Source organism: Conger conger, chromosome 17 (genome assembly GCF_963514075.1).
Source record: "Conger conger chromosome 17, fConCon1.1, whole genome shotgun sequence".
Lineage (NCBI taxonomy): Eukaryota > Metazoa > Chordata > Actinopteri > Anguilliformes > Congridae > Conger > Conger conger.
The window spans coordinates 36,859,995-36,869,994 of record NC_083776.1 but is presented as its reverse complement, the minus strand read 5'-3'; the positions used below and the strand labels follow the sequence as shown (position 1 = coordinate 36,869,994).

At 49.6% G+C, this 10,000-nt stretch overlaps 1 protein-coding gene across 1 annotated transcript in view; it reads right to left on the bottom strand.

The window, feature by feature from the left end:
- Nucleotides 1–10,000, bottom strand: part of hdac4 (histone deacetylase 4) — a 206,492-nt gene that overhangs the window by 30,645 nt on the left and 165,847 nt on the right. Inside the window, exons 20-22 of the mRNA XM_061225763.1 lie at nt 9,540–9,659; nt 8,683–8,780; nt 1,424–1,542 (exon numbers count right to left, since the gene is read on the bottom strand). Coding sequence (XP_061081747.1) covers nt 1,424–1,542; nt 8,683–8,780; nt 9,540–9,659 — 337 coding nt within the window. The remainder of the gene's footprint in view (nt 1–1,423; nt 1,543–8,682; nt 8,781–9,539; nt 9,660–10,000) is intronic.

Here is a 10,000-nt window from a genome sequence, read left to right as displayed (position 1 = left end):
TGCTTCATTTGTTGGTCAGAGTGGATCAGATTTAAAATGGCAAAGTTTCATTTTTGGTCAGAGTGGATAATATTTATAACAGTGCAATTGATTCCGTTGTACAGAGTGGATGATACAGTATTTTTACTGTTAAAGCTGAGAGTCCGAGATCAGATTTATTACGGCAAAGCTTCATTTGCTGGTGACAGTGGATCAGATTAAAAAAGGTAGGTCATGTATTGGTCAGAGTAGATCAGATTAAAAACAGTTAAGTTTCCTTTGCTGGTCAGAGTGGATCACATTTAAAACGGTTAAGTTTCCTTTGCTGGTCAGAGTGGATAACATTTAAAACGGTTAAGTTACCTTTGCTGGTCAGAGTGGATCACATTTAAAACGGTTAAGTTTCCTTCGCTGGTCAGAGTGGATCACATTTGAAATGGTTAAGTTTCCTTCGCTGGTCAGAGTGGATCACATTTGAAATGGTTAAGTTTCCTTCGCTGGTCAGAGTGGATCACATTTTAAATGGTTAAGTTTCCTTCGCTGGTCAGAGTGGATCACATTTAAAAGGTAAAGCTTCATTTGCAAATGGCTGTAGGGAATGTAGAGCACAGAGTGCACGATATCCCAGCAGTTCCTAGTGTAGACCTGTGTGTGTGTGTATGTGTGTGTGAGAGTGTGTTTATATGTGTGTGTGTGTGTGTGTGTGTGTTTATGAGTATGTGTGTGTGAGAGTGTGTTTATATGTGTGTGTGTGTGTGTGTGTGTGTGTGAGAGAGTGTGTGTGTGTTCATGTGTGTGGGGAGTGTGTGTTTATGTGTGTGAGTGTGTTTATGCATGTGTGTGTGTGTGTGTGAGAGAGAGAGGGTGTGTGTTTATGTGTGTGTGTGAGAGTGTGTGTTTGTGTGTGTGTTTATGTGTGTGTGTGTGTGTGTGAGAGAGTGTGTGTGTGTTTCTGTGCATGTGTGTTTATGTGTGAGTGTGTGTGTGAGAGAGTGTGTGTGTGTTTCTGTGCATGTGTGCTTATGTGTGTGAGTGTGAGTGTGAGTGTGTGTGTGTGTGTGTTTATGTGTGCGTGTGTGTGTGTGTGAGAGAGTGTGTGTGTGTTTCTGTGCATGTGTGTGTGTGTGTGAGAGAGTGTGTGTGTGTGTTTCTGTGCATGTGTGTTCATGTGTGAGTGTGTGTGTGAGAGTGTGTGTGTGTTTCTGTGCATGTGTGTTTATGTGTGTGAGTGTGTGTGTGAGTGTGTGTGTGAGTGTGTGTGTGAGTGTGTGAGTGTGTGTGAGTGTGTGTGTGTGTGTGTGTGTGTGTGCGTGGCCTGTTTATGTGGAAATCAAGACAGCGCATTCAGCGCTTCAAAGAGCTAGCTGTTTGACCTGCGAAACCTGCCCAGTCTTTTTTCTGGTACTTTTTCTGACCCCCCCGTCCAATCGGGATGGCTCCTTACATTTGGCTGTCAGTTTGTATCCTCCGAGGGGGGGCGGGTGCCCCTCCACAGCGTCGAATCCAGAGGAGACGAGCACCACGTCAGGGGCGAACTCGTTAGCGATGGGCATCACTACAGTCCTGCAGAGAGAACATGCCACCGTCAGTCAGCAGTGTGAGAAAGCTGTCTTTGATGCTGATAGGTCTACTGGCCTCACTTTTCCCCTGATCCTATCAGTATCATAATACAGTCGCTACAATGAGCGGGAGTGAGAGATCAGGAGATACTCGAGTCAACAGACGTGCTAATTCAGTCACAGCAGGATGGCCAGTTTGTGACTGTCTAATGGATAGGTGTCTGCATGCGTGTGTATAGAACACTCCTCACCCAGGCTTGAAATGGTAAGAAACATAACCCCTGCAATCGCTCCGGGTACAGACTAACTAACTTAGCTGAATTCAGAATATGTTTAATGTATTTCTGGCAACTGCCGTTCCTGTAAATAAACATCATCTTCATGAAGTTGGAGAGACCTTCCCTTTTCTTCTTACGACAGCCATCACTAACCACTGCCACAGCCGGGCCCGGCGGGAGAGAGCTCTGCTAACATCCGGCCTTCCCCTCCAAACCCGCCGTCCCTAGAGTCCCCTGTTGCCATAGTGATGCTCACATAAACAAGCAGAAAATAAATCTAGACTCCAATCAAATTTACATTTTCTGTTTTTGTGTTTCATTTTCCTGAATTGACAGAATGTAAATAGAATTGAAAGCATCCTGCAAGTGACTATAAACTCGAAATAAGACAGAACTGGTCTATTAAAGATTATTGTTATTGTTATTGAAAAGGTCATTTCATAGAGGGGCTATAGTAGAATCATAGAGCACCCATCATAAAGGGGCGGTTGGACAATCATAGACCTCCCTTCGTAGAGGATCAAAGGGGGTACAGTAGGATCATATACCAGCCTTCATAGCTGGGCTATAGTAGAATCACCCACAGAGTGGGTATAGCAGGGGTACAGACCACCGTCCATTGAGTGGGTATAGCAGGAGCACAGACCACCATCCATAGAGTGGGTATAGCAGGGGTACAGACCACCGTCCATTGAGTGGGTATAGCAGGAGCACAGACCACCATCCATAGAGTGGGTATAGCAGGAGCATAGACCACCATCCATAGAGTGGGTATATAGCAGGGGTACAGACCACCGTCCATAGAGTGGGTATAGCAGGAGCACAGACCACCGTCCATAGAGTGGGTATAGCAGGAGCATAGACCACCATCCATAGAGTGGGTATAGCAGGGGTACAGACCACCATCCATAGAGTGGGTATAGCAGGGGTACAGACCACCATCCATAGAGTGGGTATAGCAGGATTATAGACAACCCTTCCAGTGGAGTGTTGCGTTCCGGCACAGTCTAGGAACATGGCACTGCCCCGGGGCACCCCGCCCCCTGCCGCCCCCTTCAAACTCAATAATAAACAGAATGGCAGCTGTACAATTATACTTATAATCTGTTACGTCAGTCATGACGGATTCACCCTATGTGTAAATATATGGTTAACATTTTAGGAAACCACCAGTGGCATGGTACATACTGAACACTCTATAGTCCATTTAAAACTGCAGTCTGCATGCAGAGAGGTGTACTGGATCAATCTCTTGACTGATCAATACCAAATACTTGTCAGTTCCAATTTCAGTTCCAATGGGGAAACATGGCAGATGAAATGTAGGAGATGTCATGCATCAGCACACCCAGTCAAAGGAAATGAAAGAAGCAATAATCCCTGTGCCTGCTTGTTCTCTCAGAGACCTGCACTGCTGTAAGTTATTAGTGAGTAATGTTTCTGCACACATCAGGTCAGGTACTGAAAGATTAATGAAAAGTCCATTAATCTTACAAACAACAGTCCAAATCAATAATTATCTTATTAAAAAAGAAAAAAAAGCAGAAGCAGAAGTAATGTTGCCAAGCTGGGGATGTTAACCATGTGACCCCCCCCGCCCATTCTCAGTTCTTACTGATCAAACATGTTTATCTAATAGATAACCCCCTCATGCAACCCCTCACAAGACTTGTCCCTAACAGAACATGTCAAGCATAGACCTGGATATGATGTGGTTTATTTGGTGAGCCCCATTACTTGAAAAGTAAATCATTTTCACTTAGTAACACAGGTCACCACGGTTTCCACACAGGGGGGCTTGTGCTCCATGGAAACCCTTATTGGGCAACCACGGCCCTCTGGCTTTCACGTGAACACTGAGACCCCCCCCCCACCCGCTGCAGAAGGGGTCTCTTCCTGATCCAGCAGAAGTTTGTCGAGCCCCCTGCCCCCCCAGTGCTGCACCAATAACACACATTTGCTTCAGGGAGCGACTGAGCACGCTCCAAGAGCAGCCACTCCATCTCCTGCCTTATCATCCCAGACCTACACTCTCATTCTGCTTAGTATCAGAGCCGCAACTATTCCAGTCATCAATTCCGTTACATGGAAAACCACCAATTTGGAATTGGTGGGCTCAATGGCAGAGACTAAACCCCATTGATAAGAGTTCCACAGTGCCTGCCAAGCACAGCTCAAAGAGCCAAGGGCTCTATTCAGAGAAGATACCAGTAGATTACAGCCAACTTCTGAAAAGCTTATCACAACTAGAGACTGAAAATAATAGCATTTTCTGCCTTGAATTATAAGTCAGCGAATAGGAATTCAAGGTACAGTGTCCATTTGGGAACAGAAGGTAAATTAGTCAAATAACTCTGTAAAAGTTGAACATATGAAGCATCCAGTAATACGCTTTAGTTTACCCTTCTAGTGTAACTCCAGGAGCCTTTGAAGGCCACATGTCAGTTTGTGTCTTCCCAGCATCCTTTGTTCACTACCGTTTCAACTAACAGCGAAGCACACTGCAGCTAACAGCTAACAGCGAAGCAAACTGCAGCTAACAGCTCACAGAGTAGCACACTGCAGCTAACAGCTAACAGCATAGCACACTGCAGATAACAGCTAACAGCGAAGCAAACTGCAGCTAACAGCTCACAGAGTAGCACACTGCAGCTAACAGCTAACAGCATAGCACACTGCAGATAACAGCCAACAGAGTAGCACACTGCAGCTAACAGCTAACAGCGTAGCACACTGCAGCTAACAGCTCACAGAGTAGCACACTGCAGCTAACAGCTAACAGCATAGCACACTGCAGATAACAGCCAACAGAGTAGCACACTGCAGCTAACAGCTAACAGAGTAGCACACTGCAGCTAACAGCTCACAGAGTAGCACACTGCAGCTAACAGCTAACAGCATAGAACACTGCAGCTAACAGCGAACAGCGTAGCACACTGCAGATAACAGCCAACAGAGTAGCACTCTGCAGATAACAGCCAACAGAGTAGCACACTGCAGCTAACAGCTAACAGCGTAGCACACTGCAGCTAACAGCTCACAGAGTAGCACACTGCAGCTAACAGCTAACAGCATAGCACACTGCAGATAACAGCTAACAGCGAAGCAAACTGCAGCTACACAACCCCCAAGGGAGGGTTGTGTTCATTTGGAATCCATTAATCTGGACAGTAACCTTTGCTTCAAGTGCAAAAACACACGCATGCACACGCACGCATGCAAACACACACACACACACACACACACACACACACACACACACACACACACACACCTCCGTCTCGGTCTACCTGGTTCTTCCTGTAAAAAGCAGTATTTCATCTCAGCCCTTGATCTAAGTGTGATGAATGAGACCCATTCGGTGCAGAGAGGGCCCAGGCCTGGAGCTCATAAAGGGGGAGTTTTCTGCAGGGCTCCCTGGGACCTCAGGCCATCGCCTCGTACAGTCAGCCTCATCCCACCTGACCTTTGACCCCTCAGGTTTACCATCTCAAATACAAACTTCGTCTGAAGCTAAGGGGCCATAACGCTATTGAGTGCACAGCTCAGCAGAGCACTTAACACCCACACCATATCATGTCTTCTCCAACATGAACGTTCTCAAAACTCTGCGAGTCCATCAGAGGTTTATCAAGTAAGTGAGCAAGTAAAAAATGATAGACATGGGGGACGTGGGGGGGGTCGCTATTTGAGCTAGATACAAAAAAAGAAACCATTTAAATATTGCAATAGCAGTTCATTTTAGAAGGTAAGTCCACGATAGCTGCTCATTTTGCAGAAGGCAGAGTGGCGGAGATGGGCAGAAGGTGCGAAAGCGTTCAGGGGAATCTCTCCGCTGACGCAGGAGAGGAAGCCTGTCCGCACGCTCTCGGAGTCACGAGCCTCCAGCGGCGGCTCCTCGGTGCGTTTACCACGTGGCCCAGAGACACGGCGGCTGGGCAGGGTGTTTCTGGAGAGCGGAAGGTCCCCGAAGCCTTGGCCGATAAAGACTTCCAGCCCTGCGGAGGAGAGACGGCCCCGCCCGCACCCCTGGACTCCAGCGGGTGAAACGCAGAGGAGCGCGTGAGGAGACCGCCCGCACCCCTGGACTCCAGCGGGTGAAACGCAGAGGAGCGCGTGAGGAGACCTCCCTTTCCGCAGATTCCTCCCCCGCCAGACTCCGCCCACTCGTCCCTCATGGCCACGCTGGGCCCTCCTAGGGGGAGTGCCAGTCGTGCGTTTCCCGGGAGACGCTCCAGGGCAGCGGCCGAGGGAGGGGCCGGACTCTCCGCCTCGATTTACGAGCGCTAATTAGCAATAACCCGCACGGACGAACGCTGCGCGGGACTGAGGCTAGCGGCAGGAGTGGGAACGGATTGAGCGACCGCAAGCAAACACGTCCACACTGGCCTCTGTAATCCCGCCAAGGACAGGGCACAACCGCCAAAACACAATACCCACAAAGGGTTAACGGCAGTCAGGGCTATCCGTCAGACCCAGAGGCCGCTGGAGCGTTCCCCTCTGAAGAAAGCGTGCAGGCAGGGAGAGGCGGAAACACTTCAAAGACCCGTCATCTGGCAGCGCGCAGGGCTGGTTTGAATTAAGCTCAATTCTCCTCTGTTTCCAAGTTCATGGTGAGAGCGCAGGGGCTTCTGCTTTTCATTACGGCCAATTTTCTTACGCTTTTTCCCTCTCCCTCCATCTCATGCTTGATCCCCTGCAAACGCGACGTGGCACTGCCCGGGCCCCGAGAACAAGGTGCTGTCCGCTAACCGCACCGACGCTCCGGGGCCAGCAACCAGGGAGGAGTCTCATTTTCTTAAAGTCTAGTTTTCACGGTCTGAGTGCGTGAATGTATGTGTGTGTGTGGTGTGTGTGAGTGTGTGCGTGCGTGAGTGTGTGTGTGTGTGAGAGAGAGTGTGTGTGTGTGTGTGTGTGTGTGTGTGTGTGTGTGAGTGTGTGTGTCTGTGTGTGTGTGTGTGTGTGTGCGCAAGTGTGTGTGTGTGTGTGTGTGTGCAAGTGTGCAAGTGTGTGTGTGTGTGTGCTTGTGTGTGTGCAAGTGTGTGTGCTTGTGTGTGTGCAAGTGTGTGCTTGTGTGTATGCAAGTGTGCGTGTGTGTGTGTGCAAGTGTGCGTGTGTGTTTGTGTATGTGTTTGTGTGTGTGTGTGTGTGTGTGTGTGTGTGTGCGCAAGTGTGTGCAAGTGCGTGTGTGTGTGTGATCGTGTGTGTGTGCACATGTGCGTGTGTTTGTATGTGTGCAAGTGTGTGCAAATGGAGAGCCCCAGAGTCACCTGCTGCCACGGACCACAGAGCAGTTCTGTCACCCCAGCCCTTTCCCCTGCCCGCAGTGTACAACACCACCAAGAGGGGACTGAAGAAATGCCCAAAGATGCATGTATGAGATGGCTGAACTGGTGCTGGGCCTCATAATCCCACCACTTTGGGCCAATAAACACACTAGCGTTCAGAGGAGAGGCACATACACTTATCAAATCAGGAAGCAAAAAAGAAGATGCAAAGAAGAAATCCTCAAATAATGAAATGGCATTTAAATAAACAGGAAATGAGACGTGGTGTTTCAGTGGGGTTAAGGGGGGCCCCTGATGCAGACCGTACCTACAGGTGGGGCTCCCAGGGGCCCAGTGGAGGGTTGGCGCATGAGCCGATCGGGATCGTACCCCAGCTGGGACCGTTTAGGACAGGTGGGGGGCGTGTATCCGGGACACGCTCTGTGTTTGGGGAGATTTACGGGGCGGTGTGCCCCAGAGTGGGCTGTGGTCCGATGACAGGCCCGACACCGTGAGGGGGGGTGTTAATCCGCAACCTCCGCCCGCCTCTCTGCAAAGCCCCCGGGGCAGGGGGCTCTGCGCCACCATCATGCACGGGGGGGGGGGCCTGTAGCTACCGCCTAATGTACATGCCTGGGACCCTAGAGCAAGGCCCTTAACCCCACATTGCTCCAGGGGGGGTTGTCCCTTGCTTAGTCTAAGCAACTGTAAGTCACTCTCAGTAAAACTGTCATCTAAATAAATAAGAATTCAATTCATCGCTAGCAGAGTTCCCCCCCACTGGCAGTCCACGGATTGCCGCTATCCTGCCAGCGAAGGAGGGCCCGGGGGAGGGGGGGGGGGGCAGCTCTGCCAAAGAGTTACACGTCCCTGTTTTCACCACGCGTCCTTTTCAGACGTGGATAATGTTTAAAATCTCTGTGAAGCAGGCTTATGAAACATTATTTATGCCTGTTTGGATGAGAGAGTGTGGCTGGGGTTGAATTCGCCAGGCAAAAGCTCGCACTCAAGAACTCACTGCTGGGTTCCCCACACTGCGCAAGACACAGCTGTGTACTACGCTCTTCAGTAAGGAACTACGGTCTTCTGTAAGAAACTACGCTCTTCTGTAAGAGACTACACTCTTCTGTAAAAAGCTACGCTCTTCTGTAAGAGACTACACTCTTCTGTAAGAAGCTACGCTCTTCTGTAAGAGACTAGGTACAGTACCTCCTCAGGGTGGGAAAGCACAGAGCTCACCCCCACACCACAGCGCAGGAACCCCAGCCAGGGGGGCCGGGATCTTGGCCTGCTGGTAGCAGAGCTGCATCTACCACCACAACCCAGGGGGAGCAACCCTAATCCCCAGCCCAACCTAGGGGGTACAACCCTAATCCCCAGCCCAACCCAGGGGGTACACCCCTAATCCCCAGCCCAACCCAGGGGGTACACCCCTAATCCCCAGCCCAACCCAGGGGGTACACCCCTAATCCCCAGCCCAACCCAGGTGGTACACCCCTAATCCCCAGCCCAACCCAGGGGGTACAACCCTAATCCCCAGCCCAACCCAGGTGGTACAACTCTAATCCCATGTGTTCAGGAAAGTGTAGAGAAACTCACCTGAAAGCTGCCAGGTACTCTGCGTCTCCCATGGGGGGCTCCAGACCCCCGGTGAAGGCCATGTTGACAGTGAACCCCACACCTGGCCCACTGCCCACCTGCAGGGGGCGGGGCACAGTTTGGGAGCCATTCCAGAACATTCCCACTGCAGGACTTTACTCACAGGCTGGGGTAACATTACTCATGGCACCACAGTTAACATTTCAATCATGGAAAACACTTCCGCCAAAAAAACTGAGGTTTAAACTAATTTGTTCATGAGTAAAGCACAAAAACTGGACTACTTCAAAAACATGCATGGCAACACCAAAAGACACCAGGGGGGAGTGAACCTTGTTTAAAGACACATTTATGAGAACATAATCCCACAACAGCAATGTGTGGCAGTAAACAGGAGGGCCAGTGTACGTGTTTCTGCAGCAGTCTGTGAGAGTCAGACGCAGAGGAGGTGTCACAGCGACTGGCGGGGGGCAACCGCTGGACTCTCCAGCGCCCAAGGCTCATTCAGAGCCCAGCGCTAACCTCTCCGTTCACACAACAGGCATCTGATCCCCATTTATGAGAACGGGATTCTCCCAGGATCTTCTACACTTATGCTAAAAGCACATAAAACCCGTGTTTATTGCGAAACCACCCCAAGACCCAATGCTTCCTCCCACGGCAAAAAACTAAAAATAACGACTACTTTAGTCTTACATTCAGACTTAAAACTGTATTTCTTTTACAAAAAATGAGGTTGACTCATTTCAGGATTTGGCAATGGAATAAGAACATTTCACTTGTCAAGCAAACATTGACTTAAAAACAAGCTACTAGAGAGAAAAAGGATATCTTCAGTCTCATAACTCCTGCAGTACCTCGTCTGGAGCTCCACTGCCAGGGAAGAAGTTTCCGTCGTCGTAGCGATGGAGGGACAGGTACAGGACGTTAGGGTCGCCGTAAAAAGCCTGCTGGGTTCCGTTGCCGTGGTGAACGTCCTGCGAGTAGAGAGGAAACATCACAGAAGCGTTGCGGTAGGTGTGCGGATCACGGTCAGGTCTTCCCTGAGGAACGAGCTCACATAAACACAGCTCATGAATTTCAGTCATTTTAAATAAGTGACCTTATTTAAATATCCATGAAAAACCATCTTCAGACAGGAGAAAATTCAAATCATTTTTAAGGCACAGGAAATGACATCATTCACAGCTCACACACTGTGGCCATAGGCTGCAGGCTGTAGCGAATTGCTGGCCTCCTCAAGTTTGTAAGAGAACTGTTAGCCTTAGCTAACTACAGGATTACTCAGTTAGCTGATTAACCACGCTGAGTAAAAACC